This window comes from Elgaria multicarinata, chromosome 18, assembly GCF_023053635.1.
Source record: "Elgaria multicarinata webbii isolate HBS135686 ecotype San Diego chromosome 18, rElgMul1.1.pri, whole genome shotgun sequence".
Lineage (NCBI taxonomy): Eukaryota > Metazoa > Chordata > Lepidosauria > Squamata > Anguidae > Elgaria > Elgaria multicarinata.
In genome coordinates, this window is record NC_086188.1 from 1,963,834 (window position 1) to 1,985,238 (window position 21,405).

Consider the following 21,405-nt stretch of genomic DNA (forward strand, 5'->3'; position numbering starts at 1 on the left):
CCCCTTTTTCCCTTTCAAGTCATTAGGACAAACTGGTCTCATGTTCATTGCTAAAGCCCAACCACTGCAAAGACGTCTTCATTCACCTTTGTAAACTGCCCAGAGAGCTTTGGCTATGAAGTGGTATAGAAATAAGTAATAAGTGAATGAAAATGAAATTAAACTAACGCAGAAATGCGTGTGTGCACATCGGCAGGTGCGTGCACTCACTGACATTCATTTATGAATATGGTTAAGCCTACTCTGTAGTAAGAAGGGGGTTTGTGCCTAGTCCAGAAACTTCAACTAGTTCAAAATATGGCAGCCAGGCTGGTCACCGGTACACCTAGGCGTGACCACATCACACCAGGCTTAAAATCCCTTCACTGGCTGCCAATTAGTTTCTGGGCGAAGTATAAAGTGTTGGTGATCACCTTTAAAGCCCCACATGGTTTGGGTCCAGGCTATCTGCGGGATCGCCTTCTCCCGTACAATCCGCCCCACACACTCAGGTCCTCTGGGAAGCATTTTCTCCAGCCAACAAAAACAAGGCTGACAACTATTACCCAGAGGATCTTTTCCTCTGCTGCTCCCAAATTATGGAATGGCTTGCCGGGAGAGATTTGTCAACTTAACAGTCTTCCAGAATTTAAGAAAGCCATAAAGACTGATCTCTTCCGGCAGGCCTGTCCAGCGGAATTTTAAGATGCCCTTTTTAATGGTGTGCTGCTTTTTATGATGCACTGGTTTAAAATGTTTGAATTAGTTGTTTGTATTTTATGGTGTTTTGATTAGCGTTGTACCCCACCTTGAATATCTATCTATCTATCTATCTATCTATCTATCTATCTATCTATCTTTTTATTATTATTATTATTATTATTATTATTATTATTATTATTATTATTTGCTTTTAGAAGTGCCATTTTACCAGGAAGAGGTGGTGCAAGAAGCTGATTGGATAGCAGCTGGAGATGTTCCAGGGTGATGTCCCGGATGGCAGGGATGTGAAACAGACGAGTAAACATGTGAGGAGATTTGGGGGCAAAAATATTGAGGAGAGCCATGCGGCAGTACAGCCTAGCGAGCGCAGCTTCACATCGTAAAAGTTCCCTGCCAAAGAAGAGAGAAAGAAAGCCCACATTTCAAGGCACGTCACAGACAACATCTATATAATCAGAGCTTCTGATCTCATCCAACAGTTCAGGTTTATTTATCTTAAACCCGAACACCATCCAGGATTAGGAAACGACAGCTCCAGTATTGTCCAGAAGTCTCGCCTCTGCTCAGAACAGAACACCCAATGCAGACTTCGCCTACGTTGCCGGTACCACATATGGAATATTACAAATTATAAGGGAATATTTTTATACCTTCTGGGGGCCATGTCTCACTCAACAGGAGACATGCACACCAACACAGATGGCTGACAATATTTAATACCAGTAATATAAATCCATTCAAAGGGTGAGTTTGTATGATTAACATATTGCCTTGTTTGGGATTGATTACCTGGATTAAGACAGTTAAGCAAAGCTTCCTCTTGAGAATGCTTAAAGATATGGGGACCCTTTTCCTTCTCCCATCAATGGCATTCTAAAGATGCTGCGTTGCAATGCCTATAGTCTAGCATTAAGCGCTGCTCCAGCACCGTTTGTTTTGGCGTACGCCAAGACAGAAAACGGCACGACGGCAGCCCCACAGACAGAACCCAGCATTCAGTCTTTCAACAGAGCCATCCTGTAAAAAAACCAAGCCCAGCTGTTCCATTTCTGATTCAAAGCAGAGAAGGGCAAACCACTCTGGTTGAAGAGAACCAAATTTTACAGTTTTTAGATGGGGGCCTCCCACGTCCACATGGAGGCAAAAAGAACGATCTGTCCAGCGCACCTGGGCTGCCCATTGATTTCATCTCCATTTACCTGTGAATCTGGATGTTTGAGTTGTCCAGAGAAACCAGCCCATTTGTCGCAGTCCTCCGATAGCCGGCCGGTGGTCGTTCGAGCATGTCAATAGGGTACCAGTATCTCACCAGGACACCTTCGCTCCGGAGGTAAGTCTCTACTTGGACAAGCTCATTCACCTGAAACGACAGACTCCCTCCGTGACAGACTGCAGCCAAAGCGCCCCAGGCCTCCCCCACCCCCAGACCCAAAGGGACCTTCCACTTGCCGAATCGACGTCTAGAACGACTCCATGGAGCCCAAACGTCTTCAGCATCCCGCGGATAGCAAACTTGGGCAGAGCCGTCCCGACGGCATTGGGGGCCACGTTGTTACTGTCTGGGCAGCGGGTGACGACGGTGAGGCCTGGAGCGATGGGAAAGGTGGTCAGCGCATCGTGACCTCAGACAAGAAACAGCTGGGCCTTCTTGAGGAGCGTCCCCACCACTGGGCAACGCTGCTATGAAGCTTGGCCTGTACAGGCCAGCCCAGGTTAGAAAAGCGACCCCCGCCCATCCATTTCCCCAGCTGTGGCCCGCTGCTTGTGGTCTTCTGCAGTAACTTGGCCTTGGCTGTCGTGTTTCCTGGGCCTGTTGTGCTTGTAGGGCAACAGCATGGAGATGCGAGGAGAAGAATGATAAGAGGGGAAACACTGGTGGAGGCCTTCTGTCCTGATGGTCGGTATACACGTCCACGATCAGCACTTCACGACTGCAACCTCAAACTGATGGCTTTTGTGTATGAATATGTTCCACGCACACAGGCACAATGTCTGTGCAGAGTTTCACCTGCTTCTCAGAGGCAGGCAGGCAGTCCCATTTGGAGTTACCCAGGGGGAAGTCATGAATCCACCCTTAATTGAACCCAAGGAGAAGCAAAGGCCAAAGTCCCACCCTATGAGCCCAACTTCCCAAAACCACAGCGAGAGACGTACCTTTCCGAACTTTATCGATGGTGAACTTATTGGCTTCGTCTTTGATGTCCTCAATTGTGGGAAGGTACAGGTCTCGAGGAATACCCCCGTTTTCTTCATAGAGGAATTCTACCGTTTGCCGGGCTATATCGACCATTCCTGAAACAAAGAACAGCTGTCCATCAAGGATGCCTATGGCTACTTGCATTCTTTCCATCTGAATAAGTCCGGGCAAGACTTCTCGGAAAATGGCTGAATGAATTGGTTGGTACAGACCAAAATTTCTGGTAGGCATGCAAAACCTTTTATGGACATCTATGCCCTGGTTCGCATGTAACACTAACGCATGATTTATTTAAACTATGGTTTCCTGCCCAACCTGGGGCTTGTCTGGCAGTCAAACCATGGTTTGTTTTCTCAGTCCCTAGATTATGGTTTGTTTCCCTTCTCCTTTGCCCACTCCATCCCTGTATCCCAAATGCCTTTGCAGCACTGCAGCACTGGCATATAAAGAGGCCGTGTTATTTTTACTGCTCTTGCCCGCTGCTTCTGTAGCCTGGCAAAACAAACCATGATTCTGGATTTGCATCTAACTGCAAAAAACAATCCACAATTCACAACTCAACAATAAACCATGGGTTCCTTTCATGGGTTATTTGGGATTAATAACCCTTAGTTAACCCATAGTTCTGAGTTTGCAAGTAATGACAACTGATAATTCAAGAAATTATGGTTAACTAAACCATGGCTTGTCTTTACATGCAAACCAGGTCAATGCCTGTATCTCAAAGGAACATGAAAACACATAGAAGAACGAAGGTTGCTCAGACTAGGCAGGGTCTACAAATTGGTGCTAAAGTCACAATAGTATTTCCAACAGGCATACCCAGTTGTAAAGCTCCTTTAATTTGATCCAAGCCAGACTTCCTCTCTGCTTCGTTGCGGAATCGTCTTCTAATGGTAGGGAACACTTTGGTCTCCCAGGCTTTAACTAGCAAGGCATAGTGATCCTCCTAAAAGGGGAAGGCAAACATTTTCATGTCAGATCTGGGACGACCTACAGTCCTGCCTGCTAGGTTGTATGTACCCGGAGAAGCAGTCGCTCTGCAGAGGTCTTTAAGATACTGGAGACAAAGATCTTCTAAGTGTAAAACACATGATTTAACCCTGAGCCACAACCCCCATCCCAACACCACCGATACGTAGCTCACTTTGAAAATGAGAAATCCAAGAAAAAGCAGGATAAGAACTTGGGTATAGATACTCCAGTTTACCGCACTGCAGTCTCAGATTCTTCATTCAACGTGAAAGCTCCGCCTTTCAGCACAAGCATCCATACACCCAACTCATTTGTGGACGGCACAGAGCAGCCTCTCTAACCGAGCAGGTCAGGATGCGCACAGGGGCGCCCCGGCGGTGTGCGCTGCGTGAGGCTTACCCGCGGGATGTCGTCGTCGTCATCGTCGTCACTTTCATCGTCTGCAATGGGAGGGGGGTGGGGCTCTGGACCCGACGTGATGAAGTTCTCGTAGCTGAGTTCCATCTTGTAATGGCAAGAGGTGTCACTGTCGTATTCTGGAACCAAGACCAAAAAAAAAAAAAAAAGAGAAGAAGGTGGAGGGAAGGAACTTGTCTTTGAATGCAACTTGATTACATTGGCTGGGATGACCCCCTGACCGTGCCACCTTTGCCCGGAGTTCCACATGTGGCAACCTGAGACAGGGGAAGCTCGACTCAGGCACCTCAACCCTTCCACCCCTCCTATCTGGCTGGTGCTGAGTCTTACAGGCCTTTGGGCACCAGCTAAAGACCTATTTGTTCACCCAGACTTTGGACTGCTTTTTTTGCTGCGTTGTGTAAACTGTGATTTATCTGTGTTACTGTTCTCTCCGGCAGGGTTGGCGGATGCATGATTTTACTGTGTTTGGGATTATTTTATAATGGGGAGCAATAAATGCAGATGGCGCTGTGAGAGGGACTCGTGAAAATCCACAAGTGTCCAGTAATGAGTGTGCAATAAAATGCTCGTCTGATGGAGCTCCAAGAGGGAAAGAGCCTTTGGTTTGCCAATGATCTGACCCAGGTGGGTTGGACTAGTCAGCGGGAGGTGGAAGCAGCCTTGACGGAAGGCTCTTAGGAACACTCACGTTGCTGAGCCGTGGCCACGGCCGCGATTCTGCAAGGAGGCCCGTGAGTCCCGGGGTCAGAGGCAGTGCTGGTGCCGGCGTCGTTGTCGCTGTCGGAAGCCATGGCAAAAGGCAACACTTCGAAGTTGGCACTGATTTCTTCCGCGAGGTCGACGCAAAGGTCAGCGGCATTCCGGTGAGCTTGGCCTTCCGCGTAGGCAAACTGGCGGGACCCAAAATTGGCTCTGACTTTGGTGTTCTAGAAGGGCAACAGGCACAAAGCAGAGGGGTGGGGGTGGGGGGTCACCTTGTGCAGTGTGACAGTTTTGTGCTCTTTGCTGCACTTCACTAGGAAGGGAAGGCACACGCCTCAGCTTAGGAAATGCGCTTCAGAAAGAGGTTCTCTGCTGCCTGATAAAGCATGGAACATATTTTTAAAATAACGGTATTTAGCGTAGCGCCGTTGATAAGGAAAATTAACATTTGAAAAAGGATAAGAGCCAAATGTCAATGAAGGAGTTACTCCACTGTGCAATGAATAATATATCTATTAATTGAAAATTATTTTCAGCCTGATTTTCAGTCCTGTCATACTCCCAAAACCGAACACAATTAAGATTAAAACAATACAGATAGAAGGAGAGGGAGACAAAGTGGAACTATGAGCAGGCATGAAGCCAAGCAACCAAAACGCCCCTCAGAAAAGGGCCTGTCTGAGATAGGAAGGTCTTCAAAGCCAGCTTAAAAAGGGCAACTCGGGAAGCTAATGCCTTAAATTCCTCCATGGAATAAACGTATCAAGAAACGTCCTGCCTGGAGCTCAAAATGTCCTCAGCCGAGAGGTGTTTGGGGACCCCAAACTCACCGTGGAACCTTCCGGCTCTCCCACTCAAGGCGTATGGGGCTGGTTAGGATTACACCATAGAGGGAGGGGAAGGCATTCAGCCCAAACCCAGAGGGACCCTCCATCATTGTTGCTCCATGTGTTCAAGGCCCGGCATTGAAAACAGGACTTGGACTAAGCTCTGGGGAACTCTGGCTGGGGGAGAGGGAGGGCACGTAACCTGCCTTCTTCTGGATATGCACGACTGGCCACATTCCCCCGGACACATCTTCCAAGTACGGTCCCAGTCGCTGTCCGCAGTACGTGAAATACACTCTGCCTTTGGCTGGCTGTCCTGGAGGAGGAGGCGTGCCCTCTGCCCTTTCCCAACCAATGCCTGCAACATCACCTAAAGGAATGGCACAGTGATGAGAGAGAGAGAGAGAGAGAGAGAGAGAGAGAGAGAGAGAGAGAGAGAGAGAGAAAGAGATGTCTCCTTCTGCCCCTCCAAATGTGGCTGTAACCAAAGACGTGTGCTGGTTAAGCACAGCCAAAGCAGGCATCCCTCTCTCAAAATCCTAGAACCCAGTGGGGTCATCCCAAGTTGCTGATGGGTGGGAGATTCAGGACAGATAAAAGCAAGGACTTCTTCACACAGCGCAGAGTTACATTATGCAACTCACTACCACAAGTTGTAGTGACAGCCACCAATTTCGATGGCTTTAAAAGGGGGTTGGATAGATTCCTGGAGAAGGCTATCAAGGGCTACTAGCTCTGGTGGTTATGTGCTGCCACCAGTATCTGAGGCAATAAGCCTGTGTGCACCAGTTGCTGGGGAACATGGGTAGGAGGGTGCTGTTGCACCATGTCCTGCCTTGTTGGTCCCTGGCTGACAGCTGGTTGGCCACTGTGTGAACGGAGTGCTGGACTAGATGGGCCCTTGGTCTGATTCAGCATCAGGGCTCTTCTTATGTTCTTACCAGGAGAGAGGGTCACATCCAGCCGCACGCTTTTCCACTGCAGCAAACTGGAACCGTTGTAATGAACGGCCCGCCCGTTGCTGAGACCATGTGAAGAAAGGAAGAAAGCATTCATTTAATCTTTTGCTAGAGCTTCGGGAGCTTAGTAGCTAAAGTCAGCTCTAGCGAGCCTGCCAACATACCATACAGAGATCGAAAAACACATTAACATCTTTGCTGAGGGCCGCATGGCGCTCAGCGGATTACAAAAATCAAAGATGCAGAGAGGGGTCTGAACGACCCTTTTCCTTGAGCTGAAGGCGTTGGGAAGTTGAGAGAAGGAAGCCTTCAAGATGCACAGAACTCTTTTCCAAGCAAGAGTCTTCCTCTGCCCCGCAGAGGGTCTTTATTTTATTTATTTATTTATTTATTTATTACATTTTTATACCGCCCAATAGCCGGAGCTCTCAGCGGTTTATCTCAGAAGTGAGTGTTAAAAGCTCTTTTCTCAGTGGGAGGAGCTTTGATCTGAGGGGATGGGGAGATGGGGGAATGTAACCGGCCCTGAGGTTATAAGAAAAAGTTCTGGAAATAAAAAGAAACGGTGCTTCTGAGGCTCCTCTGCTCCAGGCACGGCCTCTTGGTTGGGGCCCACCAGGCAGGGCGCCTTGACACCCCTCCCTCTGAGCAGCCAGGCTCAGCCAGGTTTTGTCCGCATCATCCGCCACCCTCAGCCACCCAAAGGTCTCCTGCTCTCTCAAGCCGCCCTGCTCCTTCCTCCTTTGCTCTCCCTTATGCCCAGGATTTCCTCCAACCTCCCTTCAAAGCCCTCCTCAACACCCTTCGCTTTCTATGAAGACTTTGGCATATAGCCCCGTATTATTATAACTCAGCCCAAGGACGGGTGCCTGAAAGAAAAGCACATGTTGCCCTTTACCACCATCTGCCTTCCCATCCTCCAGTGTTTCCCCTATGCCAAATTGTGTAAGCTCTTTGGGGCAGGGACCTGTCCTCTACTACTTTATAAAGCACCGAGCACTTAGATGGTGAACCCTCCTCCACCACCAAGGGAAAGAGCCCAGCCCAGTGGGGAAGGACGGCCCCTGAAGGGAACAGAGAGAAGTGCTGTGCAAGTCAGAAGCTTGCGCCCCCAACAGTACAACAGCTATAGCCACCTGCTTAGTCTGTCTGTCTGTCTCACTCTGGGGCCCTCATAACAGAAATAACGGCTGCCTGCACAAGTTCTCATTCCGCAGACAGTGAAACGAGCTCTGATTCCAGAGCAAATGTATTTATAACCTACTTGTGGAAGAGGCAGGTGCCCACGGGGTTGGTCCACGCTCCATCCCGCTTTTCCGCTTCTGTTGCAAAGCCAAACGAGACGATTGGTCCTGTGTCATCATCCGTATCTCCGTAGGACACAATCTCAATCTCCCAATAGAAAGATGGCGCCTGGGAACAGGAACACCCCCCGCCCCACACATACAGACATTAACCAAGAAGGAAAAGACGCTCCGGGCACCTTCCGAAATAGCACTCCTGCATGCGTGAGCATGAGACCGTCTGCCCATCGCGAATTCTCACCTGGACCGGAACGGGTGACGTGGCGTAAATGAAGGTGCCACGAGGCAGCCCTCCACCTGCGCTGGGGTCCGCGAGGAAGGTCACAGCGGTCAGGTGCGAGGAAAACATGCAGGCTCGCACGGGAGGGAAGACCCTGCAAGGGCTCCAGGTGATTTCCTTGGGCTGAACCAAGAAGAGACAGGCCTGCTTTTAATTATACACCACTGCGGTGTGTAAACTGGATTTTGCGCCTGCAAGTCCTGAAGAACAGCACACGAGGCAGAAGGCAGCCCTGCACGGAGGTAGTGTGGGGCGTTCTGCGCCGTAATGGCTTGACGTCTGCCTTCCTCGGGTGAACGAGCAGCTTAAGGGAGAGGCAGGCGAGGGCTCTGCGTATATATTTACCTGCCTTCGGTCTGCCTGGAGCGGCGGCGGCGGAGGGCGGGCGCTGTCGCGGTACAGCATCCTTAACCTTTCGCACTGCACTTCCACAACGAGGAGCCTCTCCCCTAGAAGGGTACACAGAAAGCCAGCAATGACACACCGGCCTCCTCTCCTGCCCACCTCTCCAACGACGTGCTTTTAACCTCTTTGTTTGCAGCGGCGGCAGCAGCGGCTAAGCATCCCGAGGGGCTTCTACTGCAGGACTAGCAAAGCGCCGGTGGACCGACCAAGTCGAGTTCTCACATACCGCTCCACACGCTTGCTCATCTCGTTTCCCTCCCGCCCTTCCTCCGGGTTCCTGAGGCTGCTTCCCTCCCACACCTTATCGTCACGACAGCCCTGGGAGGTACACTAGGCTGAGAATTGAAGGTAGGTCGAGGCCTGCCCTCGGGTCACCCAATGAGCTTCAAGGCTGAGTGTGGATTTGGGCTCTCCAGTTCAAGCCTGACACTGCAGCCGGGACACTACAATGACGCCCAGTCAGGATCTCATTTGCTCCCTCCACAGTAGCTGAGGAGTAGCTTATTACAGCAGTGAAAAACTGCTGTAATAAGGGACATCTGGCTTTCAGGTGGTCAACATGTCTCGGCACGCTTTTGGGGGATAGCATGAGTCCTTTACGTCCTATCTGGCAGGAGGAGGAGGAGGAAAACTGTCAGAAATGTCATAGGCTACTCCAGCAACCTGCTTCCTGCAGAACTGACCTCCCAGCTGTCCACACACACACACACACACACACACTGTCCTCGTGTTCAAGCTTGCTGCTACATTAGCTGGGCAAAATCAGACGGAGTTCCTACCAGGGCTGCACTCCTGGGCCACGAGGTTAAGGACTTCCACAGCAGCTGGGCACTGCTGGATGAATTCTTCACAGAAAGAACTGTCCTCTAGCAGCTGTGCCATCACCAGGCACGCTCTGGGAGGCAGAGGCGGGGGCAGGAGGAAAGAGGAGACAAAAGGCGAACAAGTGATTTAAAAACCGCCCCAGAACGTGCGCAAGGTTACAAAGGTTGCATCGCTTGTGGAATGAGTAAAGGAGCTCCCGCCTGCAAGTTCAGCTACTGGTTTTAGATCCTCTTCAGGTCTCTTGGAGAAAATGTGGGAATAAAGTCTTTCTAAAAAAAGCCGCACCCAGCATGACCGAGGTTTAGCAGAGTCCACGCTTGGAACCAGCCCCTTAAAACCAGCCCTTGCAACATGAAGAGAGATTATCATGTGCCTTTTGCACGCAACTATCCTTTGTCTTTTGTTCTAACTGTACTCTTGAAGACCCCGGTTAAGGCCATTTCCCGGCTTTTCCGTCCTTTCTACTTGGTGTTCCCCTCCACATGTTCTCTGGGGCCAGGAGCTAAGTTGGGGCTCTCAGCTAGGGGGTCAAGCATTATGTCTGCACAGTCCTTACGAGTGCAATTTTTGCTCTCAAAGCATGCAGAGTGATATTCTGTCCCAAACCCAGAAATTGCTTCCACTTGAATAAACTTAAATTGGGATGGGATACGGCCATGGACTCGGAGAGTGAATTGCTGCACTAGGGGCTGGCAGTGCCCTTTCAGGAGCGGAAGTTTAGCTGTTCTCCCAGCCACAGCCTCTTCTCCAGGAGCAGTTCCTGCAGGCTGGGAACGTGTGCGCGTGGGGACAGGTATCAGCCCACACGACCTTCTGGGCCTGTTGCAGAGACTCACCAGATGAAGTCTCAATCACATGGCCGGGTCATTTGACTCTTTCCCCAGCTGCATAGAAGCTTCTCACGGAAAGCAGCTCTGAGAATGCCGCCAGGGCACCCAAGCCAGGCTTGTTTACCATGGTAATCGGGCTGGGGCAGCTGAAGGTCTCCTTTGTTTGCACTATTAAGCAATTAGCACCTCTCTACAGGTCAAGGAGCTCTTGTTTTACAGACAGCATAGCTTAAGATAGAGCTGCTTAGCAAGACCCCCCCCCAAATGTTAATGTCCCGCATGAAGCCCTTTCAGTTTAACTATCCAACTTCTACACCAGATATATTGGCTGTTCGCTTCTTTAAGGGTGAAGACAGACATAACATATGCAGAGCGGTGGGGCCCATCTGGAAGCCCCCTCGCTGCGTGCAGCCCAGATATACTTTTCCTCTCCAACAGCTCCAGAAAATTTGGCCCTGTGAGTTTGAAGCGGGAGCAGGCTGTGCGCGATTTTGATTGGCCGCTCTACGCCAGCGATGTCACCAAACGACCCTCCCACAAAAAGCCACGTTTGTACTTAAAAATATTAATTGTAAAACCATGAATGAATGTTCACGCAGCGCTCTTTAGATGAAGAGGCAGACGGACGTTTGTGGGGAGCGAGCCGGCCGGCTGGCAGCTGAGGCGCTCCGAGGGCTGCCTAGCAATGCGATTCCCAGGTTAAGAGGCAACCGAGATGGCCCTACAAGACCCGCCGTGACTTCTATCATGATGTCCGTCGGTACATGATGTCCGTCTTCGCCCCGAGTCAACTGCGCTTCGGCGGTGTCGCCACCGACCCAGCTAGCCACGCACCCAGCCCTCCTCACGTCCTGCCTCCCAGCCGCATCTCACGTACTGCCGGAACCACCACCACTCACCTGGTTCTAATTTCAGCAAGGAGTCGGACCACTGCCATTACTGGAGTTGAGCCATCTCCTGTTGCAGGAAGTGAGGTATGAATAGAAAGACTCCCCTCCTGAGGAAGCAACATGGACTGGACTGCCTGTACTACCTTCTCAGTAATGGACAGTTTATGGAGAGGCAATGCCTGATGGTGGTGGAGGGGGGGGCACGGTAAAAAGTTAAATTCAAGTCGTTAGTTGCTGGGAAACGAGGGAATTACCTGGAGTCATAGAGTCTCATTTTTACATTCATCACAAAACATACTGAATTAAACATTACAGACCAAGAAGAAGAAAAGTAAGATAGCCTAAATGGCTACACCGCATGCCGTTTTTTTTTTTTGGCAAACAGGTGAGATATAAATTAAACAAACAGACAAATAAGATTTACGTTACATTTTACTTGCATAGAACTTTCAAACTGCCCCTTCCTCACAGTGTCCTCAAACTCCCCCACCCCACTTTCAAAAAAGCCTCAGCCCTTTTTAACAATTTAAATTGCAGACTTAACAATTTAAATCGTCGTTGAAATCAAATCTTAAATTTAACAGCTCATTATGACACTCCACGTTGGATTTTAAAATGACCTTACCTCTGATCTTGGAACACAGAGCCTAGATAATGGGATAGTTAAAATGTCTGATGCTTGGGAGGTCTTTCTACAGTCTATACTGGTAGGTGGAAATTTGACCGTTGCTATACCTTCCTGTTCGTTAATAGATGCCACCACTCCAATACTTCCTGCTATTCCCCTACCCAGAACCTGTTAAAAAAAGAGAACATTTATGAACAAAATGAACAGTTACCCAGGGTTATAAACCATTAAACGTGAAGGGTGCAGTAGCAAACCTCGCACCCTGGGCAGAGGGGCACAGCAGCCATCACGCAAATAATCATTTATCCTATGGTGCACACGCTGGTAACTTCGAGGCTCGACTTCTGCCATGTGCTCTACATAGAACTACCTTTGTGCCTAGTCCGGAAACTTCAATTAGTTCAAAATATGGCAGCCAGGTTGGTCACCGGCACACCTAGGGGGGACCACATTACACCAGTTTTAAAATCTCTTCACTGGCTGCCAATTAGTTTCCGGGTAAAGTATAAAGTGTTGGTTATCACCTTTAAAGCCCTACATGGTTTGGGTCCAGATTACCTGCAGGATCACCTTCTCCCGTACAATCCGCCCCGCACACTCAGGTCCTCTGGGAAGAATCTACTTCAGTCAGCCAAAACTAGGCTGACAGGTATTTCCCAGAGGACCTTCTCTTCTGCTGCTCCCAGACTGTGGAATGGCCTGCTGGAGGAGACTCGTCAACTTAAAAGTCTTTTAGCATTTAAGAAAGCTATTAAGACTGATCTCTTCCGGCAGGCCTACCCAGTGGAATTTTAGGATGGTTTTAGGATGTCTTTTTCCTAAAGCTTTTAAAACTTGATTTTGTTCTGACTTTATACTGCTAGTTTTACCCTACCCTGTGCCTGTTTGGTGCATTCTCTTCCCCTCCTTATTGTTTTATTATGATTTTATTAGAATGTAAGCCTATGCGGCAGGGTCTTGCTATTTACTGTTTTACTCTGTACAGCACCATCTACATTGATGGTGCTATATAAATAAATAAATAAATAATAATAATAATAATAATTTTAATAACGTGTACTATGTTTTTAATCAATTTTATTTATTTATACTTATTGTTGTTCCTTGCCTCGATCCAAATGGAGAAGCAGGTAAGAAATAATTTTATTATTATTATTATTAGCCGCAAACACAAGGCTTGCCCTCAATTTAGTGGGGCAGGTGGGTTGGTGGTGACGGGGCGTTAGAGCACGGCTGGTCACCTGTACTTCAGAGCCGATTTTGATTGTTTCTTTGAAGCCGCCGAGAGCACACAGGGCTGCTACTGCCTGGCGAGCCACCCTTTGAAGCTTGGCGAGTTTCCTTCCGCTGCTGCTGCCGTTCTCCAGGATGCTCTCGGCATACTTCCCCAGCTGAGGAATGTACATCAGAGCGCGAGACAGAACCTAAGGGGGAGATAATAATTTATTTATTTATTTATTTATTTATTACATTACATTTATAATACCGCCCCATAGCCGAAGCTCTCTGGGCGGTTTACATAAGTTAAAAACAGTGAACATTAAAAAAGTATACAAAATTTAAAAAACCATCAGAAACATAAAAACAACAGTATCCATTTAAAAACAACAGTTCTGGGGTCCGTTAGAAAACAAACTTAGCGTTGTTAAATGGTGTTAAATGCCTGGGAGAAGAGAAAAGTCTTGACCTGGCGCCTGAAAGATAACAATGTTGGCGCCAGGCGAGCCTCATCGGGGAGATCATTCCATAATTGGGGGGCCACCACTGAGAAGGCCCTCTCCCTTGTTGCCATCCTCCGAGCTTCCCTTGGAGTAGGCACTCGGAGGAGGACCTTAGATATTGAGTGCAGTGTATGGGTAGGTTCATGTCAGGAGAGGCGTTCCATCAGGTATTGCGGTTCCAAGCCATGTACGGCTTTATAGGTTAAAACCAGCACCTTGAATTTGGCTCGGAAACGTATAGGCAGCCAATGCAAGCGGTCCAGAATCAGTGTTATATGCTCAAACCTTCCTGCACCAGCTAACAATCTGGCTGCTGCATTTTGCACAACCTGCAGCTTCTGAATCGTCTTCAAAGGCTGTCCCATCTTCAAAGGCTGTCCCATTGCAGTAATCTAATTTGGAGGTTACCAGAGTACAGACAACTGAAGCTAGGTTATCCCTGTCCAGATAGGGGCATAGCTGGGCCACCAACTGGAGTTGGTAGAAAGCACTCCATCATTAAATAAATAAATAAATAATAATAATATATTTCTTACCCGCCTCTCTGATTGGATCGAGGCGGGGAAGAACAGCAATAATAAAATACAGATTAAAAACATAGCATACACTGTTAAAAACATCCTAAAAACATCCTAAAAAGTATCCTAAAATTCTACTGGATAGGCCTGCCGGAAGAGATCTATTTATGTATACATAAATAGAGATTAGCAAGGGACAGGAGGGGCTAGATTCTATGAGGGTGCCAGGAACCGCAACACCTGGGCATATAGACTTGAAGAGCTTTTAAACTTATTTTCATCCCAAAGACACAGGACAGGTGGTAAGACTTTAAAAAGAACACAGAATAAAATAAAAAGTTCCGGTAAGGTCCAAACTACTATAGATGGAGGGGTCCTGGTGGTAGCAATCACAAGACATTGTACAGTAATTCAGTGTTTTTCTTTTCTTTGACAGATTATCTGGCTGTACAAAAAAAAAAGAAAAAAGATGGAAGAAGCGATGGGAAAACAAAGGATGGTCACCAATGGGAGATGGCGTCATCTGGACCCCCATAAAATTCTGTGACTGAGGCAGGGTGATGGTGTAATAAAAGCCTCATCTGGAAGCACTTATATATGCTATCCGATTACATTATATTGACGGACTGTTTCATTCATAGAGTATTCTAATTAAGCCATCCCCAAATAAGGTGGTGATTTCTCCAGAACCTGGGGGACTTTCTAGGTTTGCAGAAGTATGTACAGTTGTAAACATTTAAAAAGTAGTTTTTAAAGAGCCCAGACGGTCTGAGGGCAAAATACAGCCAGTAGCATCCAGGAACTATGGAATGTCAGCCAGCTGTCAACTGGAATGGAAAACCAGAAAATTGGGATGGGGAGGGCGGGTGGGGTGGAGAAATGCCCTGTTTAATGGCTAGTTTAAGCCCCTGATAGCATCCCAGAGGGCAAACAGCCAAGGCTGGTAGGCTGGCTGAAACGTGGAACAGCCACATGCCAGGTAGTGGGTAAGGAGACATGATTTGCTGAAGACCCTGCTTGCATGTAAATCCAAACCACAACATCTATGACGCTCACAGAAGATGCAATCCTCCCCTTGCTTACTTTTTCAGCTGTGGTCGTCCATATCTGAGCCGCGTTGGATTCTGGTGCCATGAGCAAGCTGTGAAGCAAAGCGATCACCTCTGCTGCCATGCTGTTTGCTACGTGACCACTGATGAAGGGCCGTACAGGGTCCGTTCTGTTGAGAAAGAGTGACGTCAGTGCAGCCCCGCCAGGCCCAAAGAGCCGTGGCATTCCACAAAACCCAGAGCAGCCGTGACGAAGCAAAATGGACGGCAGCAGTGGAAAGGTTTGGCGCTGTGTAACCTTTGTTTACAGAGATGCTTACTGCGGGTCAGAGCCGTTTGTGATTAGGCAAGCCGTGAGACCCTGGGCTGGTAAAACAAAGAATCAGACCTTGGCATCTGGACCGATACAAGGATGAAACAGGGGTGTGTGTACATATGAAACAGTATAAAAACAACAGTATCCATTTATGTCGTTCTTGAGTTGTGTTATTATTTCTCCACTGTCCCTGCACTGGGAATTGTGTCACAGTAAACCTTTGGATTCAGTCAGTTCCAACCTGGAATTTGTGGCCCTTGTTAACTGGCTCAGCTTTACCGGGGGGGGGGGGGGGGGATTTTAAACCCAGGATTACTCAGGCCACCTTCACCACTCTTAATCACCACGAAGGCAAAGCCCACAGTGAGGAGGAGCCAATCAACAAAGCAATTCCCAACACGTCAACTGGGCAAGCGCCGTTTTGCGCATCAGGATGTCAAGTATTTCGAGTATCCGGATGCCAGCAAAGGCTTCTCCTACCTGGCGAGCTCTGAATTCCGCTCCCTGCAAACGGAGGTCTGCGCCGTTTTCTTTTTGTCCCCTGTTGAAAGGCCGCTGGTACTTTCCGGGTTGACGGTTTCCACCGGCGGCCCCACGCTCACGATCAGCCCGGACTGGGCCCATTTGGTGGCCTTCCGCAGAGCTGCCGCTGCCTCCTCTGTAATCACTTCGCAGCAGCCGCTCTGAAGAAAGGGAACACCTTCCGCAATTCGCTCCACATTCTGCGTGCGCTGGCCAACGCAATCCCCCCCACCGCCCCAGTGCTGCAGGCTAAATACAAAAGCGCCAACTGGCAAGCCCTCTTCCCGGCGGGAGGCAATTAGAAGTATTCTTTTATTTATTTCTATTTATTACATTGTTATTACAGATCTCTCTGAGAAAGGGATTAAGCTGTTCACAAGACGAAGTTCTGTTGTCCTTACTTTAGTCATGTCCCGATCCATCTTAACCACCTTCTCCATATTCGCACCCGTTCCAAGGCGAAATGGCCGACCTTCCGAGCTACTACAAAGGGAAGAATAAAAAGCACGGCGTGAACGTGGCTGCGGCAGGCAGATTTCTTCACGGCATTGCACGGAGCCCGAGTTACCTTAGCAGTGGCTGAAGGACTTCGTGAGATGACTGGTCCTCCCGCTTATGAATGAAAATGGAAAGTTTGCCATCCACAGCCTCGCTCTCTTCTCCCAGGTCTTTGTCTCCTTTGACGGACCCTTTCGGGCTGGCCTTTGTCAGCGAGATATCCGGCTCAGAGGCGGTGGGAGAAAGAACAGTCTGGCATCCTGTGAGCAGGAGGAAAACGAGCCTTGAAGCAGAAGCCTTCGATGCGTTGCAGACCCTTTCAGGTGATATTATCAACACTAGAAACTTAATTTGATTGACAGCTCGGCCAAGGTCAAACGACAGGGATGGGCGCATCAATCCCAAAATGCCAATGCTTTGGCCTTATCCTACCGGCACGCAGGCCACAAAAAGCCCGTAGGACTGAAATTCTCTTAACATAGCTGCCGGTGGATATGTAGGCCTGGTCTCTACATGCAACAAAATGAGAGAATAGAGCCCTCACTGTTTACATGGCAGGTGGACCTATCTGCCACGGGGATATCTGACTGGATGCTTCATAAGTTCCCTGCAGGTAAAGAACAACCCCCGAGTAGAGCAGGGAGCAGCCCAGAACAAGAACATTAGAACATCATAAGGGGCCTGATGCTGGATCAGACTAAGGGTCCATCTAGTCCAGCACTCGGTTCACACAGGGGCCAACCAGCAGGTCAGGGTGCAACAGCACCCTCCCGCCCATGTTCCCCAGCAACTGGTGCACACAGGCTTATTGCCTCGAATACTGGAGATCGCACACAACTATCAGGGCTAGTAGCCATGGATTGCCGTTGCCTCCAGGAATTGATCCAACCCCCTTTTAAAGCCATCCAAATGGGTGGCCATCACCACAACCTGTGGTAGTGATTTCCATAACTTAACTCTGCGCTGTGTAAAGAAGTCCTCCCTCTTATTCGTCCTGGATCTCCCACCCACCAGCTTCATGGCATGACCCCTTTGGGTTCTAGTATTTTGAGAGAGGGAGAAAAAGGTCTCCCTGTCCACATTCTCCACACCGTGCATCATTTTGTCCACCTCTATCCTGTCCCCGCTTAGCCTCCTCTTCTCCAAGCTAAACAATCCCAGTTGATGTAACCTTCCTGCTTGCCAGTGTTTCATTCCTGGGAGCATTCAAAGATGGCCTCCTCCCACTTGCAGCCTGAAGTGGCCCTGTCTACTCTACCAACTCGAGATTCTGCCTGCACAACCGGAACTTAGATTTGGGCTTTAGTGAGTCTCTGGGGGAAGGGAATTCAAGACTTGGGGGGCAGCGAACAAGAAGCCTGCTCGGAAACCCCTTGTGGAGGTGCGTATATATGGTAAGAGGGCGTTCCCACTTGATGTTGAAGGCTCCGCTGGAACATGGGGCAGATTTGTCGGGCCCAGGGTGCTGAGCACTTTGGAGACCAGGCTCGGTGCTGACACGGGAGAACGGATGCAATGTGCTCCCAATGACCCGCCCCTATCGAAAAGGCAAACTGTAGCATTTTGCTGGAGCTTCCAAAGCCTTAGAAAAGACAGCTCATAAAAGCACGTGATGTTTCTTGAATTCTCCTGCGGCACCGATGAATTTCTCTAGCTGCCGAGACAGTATCACAGCAGAATCTTATGCATTTCTCTACCTGGTACCACGTAATCTGCCAGCTTTGCTAAGAGCAGGGAGGCAATTTTGGAAGCAGGGTCACTGGGGTCATCCTGCTCGCTGTTCAGGGAGGGCACGGAGTAGCTCCAGGGAGGAAGCTCAACATTCCCGCAGTCCTCGACACTCATGAGCGGAAGAGCAGCGCGACACAGCTGGAGGATGATGAGGACCAGCTTTGGAGAGGGACGCTGGTCCAAGAGCAGAGAGAGGAGTTTGGACACGCAGGCCGGCTGGCTCAGGATGGCTTTGCCAATGTGACTCCTGGAAGAGGAGAAAGACCGGTAGCTTAGAAGGCCATTTTTTTTAAAAGGGTCAAAATATATAGTCTTGAAACAAAACCAGATGAAAACAGGATGTTCTGTATAGTGCAGCAGAAATGTCCAATGTGGTTTCTAGACATTGGAGAACAGGAAAGGATATCGTTAGGTTAGAAGCAGTGTGTCTGCAGTCACGAAGGAATCATAAACTACAAGGATTTGTTTTTGGTGTATTCCAGCCACTGTTGGGATTAGCAGTAGATTTTCTTGTTTTATTTCCAAATTATAATGCAAACTTTTCCACTTTCACTACCCATTAAAGAGGCAGGAGGACAGCTCTAATGCTATCATGACGTGCACCAATTTGGATATAAATAAATAAAACACCGTGTCACTGCAGAGCTCTGGCTATGTCATTTTCAATGACAAAACCCTCTCCATGACTCTCCGTGAAATTTCAGGGATGTGCGCAAGACTGCAGGATCAAGTCAGATATAATATTGAAAAAGAACTGAGAGAAACTAAATGCATGGACCTTGGATTCTGCCATTCAAACAGATTTAGGCCTAAGAACACAACATACCAAGCTGCTTAAAACATATTTCTTTTCTGATTTCTTTCAAGATATATATTTTTTAAAAATCCCAAGGCCTATGTTCCTAAAATTAATCTTTTATAGGCTACTGTGCAAACTAGAGGCTACTAACTGGGCTGTACCTTGACAGGTCATTCAGAAGGCTGAGGACATCTTGGAGGGCATCATTGCCAGCTGCCTGGTTGCCACAGCACTCTGTGGCACGTGCCAGGTGGTTGGTTAAGAGACTGGAGACCTGACGGGCCAGACCCGAGTGCACGGCCTCCGTTGAGCCACCTGCAAAAGGAGCACAAAAGGGATTGTGGTTGAGGAGGAGTCACTCTAAAGTTTAGATCACGATAAAGCGGTGATTTGGGATTGGAGGTCGGAGAGCGAGTGAAGTAACCATTTTTTAAAAGCACGCTTAAGAAACATACAAGATTTGAACAATAAGCCTCATTTTTAATAGTGGTATTTACACAAGGACACATACTCGATCCAAAAACGACTTGGCTTAGGTCAGTTTAAGACTAGCTGACCTCATGTATCAGGTTTAGGATGAGATCAAACCTATTAAAAGCTCTGCCCAACTGCACAAAAACACAGAGTAACCGTGGCACTCTGGGTGTCTACGCCCTGCGTCAGTGACTTCTGCTGCGGTGCCTGAGTGCAAGACGCCAGGCACCCCTGCCAGAACAGGCACCGACGGAGGCTATCATAGCCAGAAGAAAAGCAGAGGCGTTTCCTTCTGGCTTTTTCCTTGGGCTCCCCGCACCATACAAAATGGACACTGAGGTCTTCACTCAGAACTGCCTGCCCCGGGGCCCTGACGAAAGGCAGATCCCAGTCGTAAATGTCCCATCAGGGAGGGAGGGAGGGAGGAAGGAAGGAAGGACCCTAAACTGAAGGGGTGGACTGTCACTAGGGTTGGGGTTCTAATTCATCAACGATGCTTTCAAGAAATGGGTTGTGTACAAGGAGCACCCACTCGCAACTCCGCTCACTGAAGTGTTCCCACCTCTCTCTACTGGACTAACCAGTCACCGTCACACGCGGCCAGTGCTCGGCCCGCAGCCTGCCTTACCTTCCTCTTTTTCCCATTCAACGCAACGGTTGGCTAGCACTTGGAATGCGGCCCAGGCCATGGTGGCCACCTTCTGCTTCTTTGTCTGTTTCTCATTGTTGCTGGATTCAGCCTGGCTGCTTAAACTGCACAACCGATCCATCAGTTGGACTAGGCCGCTCCGCACCAGGCACTTCTCTTCGCTCCTGCACAGAAACACAAAGCACGGTGGCAGGGGCAGCCGTGAGATCGTAGCCCTCGTAACACATGTGCAAGCAGAAAACCACACAGCACACCGACGGGGCCTGTAAGTCTAATTTCCTGCTCTTCAGCTCTGTATAACACTACGGTGTCGCCTACTTGACTGTTTCCATCTTTCTAATTAGATTTTGAATGCTGAGACCTGGGCTTAGAAAAGCACCAAATACCGTACAATGCACAGTCAAATTCTGGGATGAAACTGACAAGAACTGCAAGATAGCATTAGCATTCTCTGTAGAATTGTTTGGACCCTTTCCACACTAGTCTTTTTAGTGCTGAGGCATTGCTCCTCTTCAAACATCTGGAAATGGAATTATCTCTGTAGCTCTACATGCCATTTAATACACAGAGAGAGAGAGAGAGAGAGTCATTAATTCCAGAATGGCTATCTCCATGGGTAAGATTCTAATAGGGTCAATTGTATCTCCCCATTTGGTGTGATTTAAAGCGAGTCATACTTTGAGCCTGGTCTCACTCCACATTGTCTACCACTCTGACTGGCAGGGGCTCTCCAGGGCTTCAGACAGGAGAGAAGCCCCACCTGAAAACGGCTCTATGACTGACCTGCAATCCCATCACTCATAAAGAGCCAATGACAGTGAAATAAAACTAATTTTTTACTGAAATTGTCCCTCTGATTATTTCCTGCACTCATTCCCTCTTGGTCAGCAGGATTATTGAGATCAGCTCTTATTTTCTGGTTAAATTTAACTTATTAGTACACTCACACTTCACTGGAGAAACACACACCTTTTTTTGTGTGCAATTGCAGCTTTAGCATAAAAACCTAAATGAGATATTTTAAAAGCACATTTTTGTAAAGGAAAGATCCAGCTGTGGGCAGATGGGTGGGCCGGCAAGACATGTCAACAGCAAGGCAGCCAGAGAACGTAGGGCAAAGGGCAGCAGAAAGGCATCACCAGCCACGTTCCCAAAAGCTTCCTGTGAAATACTGTGAAACTTTG

At 48.6% G+C, this 21,405-nt stretch overlaps 1 protein-coding gene across 1 annotated transcript in view; it reads right to left on the reverse strand.

Moving 5' to 3' along the window:
* The window catches only part of HECTD4 (HECT domain E3 ubiquitin protein ligase 4), an 88,863-nt gene that overhangs the window by 18,375 nt on the left and 49,083 nt on the right, over positions 1-21,405 (reverse strand). Inside the window, exons 34-56 of the mRNA XM_063144102.1 lie at positions 20,201-20,385; positions 19,260-19,413; positions 18,266-18,546; positions 16,639-16,828; positions 16,472-16,553; positions 16,029-16,231; positions 15,267-15,402; positions 13,186-13,368; positions 11,942-12,112; positions 11,326-11,495; positions 9,551-9,666; positions 8,712-8,815; positions 8,328-8,489; positions 8,047-8,195; positions 6,765-6,844; positions 6,030-6,193; positions 4,983-5,220; positions 4,274-4,410; positions 3,722-3,848; positions 2,857-2,994; positions 2,152-2,288; positions 1,902-2,062; positions 911-1,092 (exon numbers count right to left, since the gene is read on the reverse strand). Coding sequence (XP_063000172.1) covers positions 911-1,092; positions 1,902-2,062; positions 2,152-2,288; positions 2,857-2,994; positions 3,722-3,848; positions 4,274-4,410; positions 4,983-5,220; positions 6,030-6,193; positions 6,765-6,844; positions 8,047-8,195; positions 8,328-8,489; positions 8,712-8,815; positions 9,551-9,666; positions 11,326-11,495; positions 11,942-12,112; positions 13,186-13,368; positions 15,267-15,402; positions 16,029-16,231; positions 16,472-16,553; positions 16,639-16,828; positions 18,266-18,546; positions 19,260-19,413; positions 20,201-20,385 — 3,650 coding nt within the window. The remainder of the gene's footprint in view (positions 1-910; positions 1,093-1,901; positions 2,063-2,151; positions 2,289-2,856; positions 2,995-3,721; positions 3,849-4,273; positions 4,411-4,982; positions 5,221-6,029; positions 6,194-6,764; positions 6,845-8,046; positions 8,196-8,327; positions 8,490-8,711; positions 8,816-9,550; positions 9,667-11,325; positions 11,496-11,941; positions 12,113-13,185; positions 13,369-15,266; positions 15,403-16,028; positions 16,232-16,471; positions 16,554-16,638; positions 16,829-18,265; positions 18,547-19,259; positions 19,414-20,200; positions 20,386-21,405) is intronic.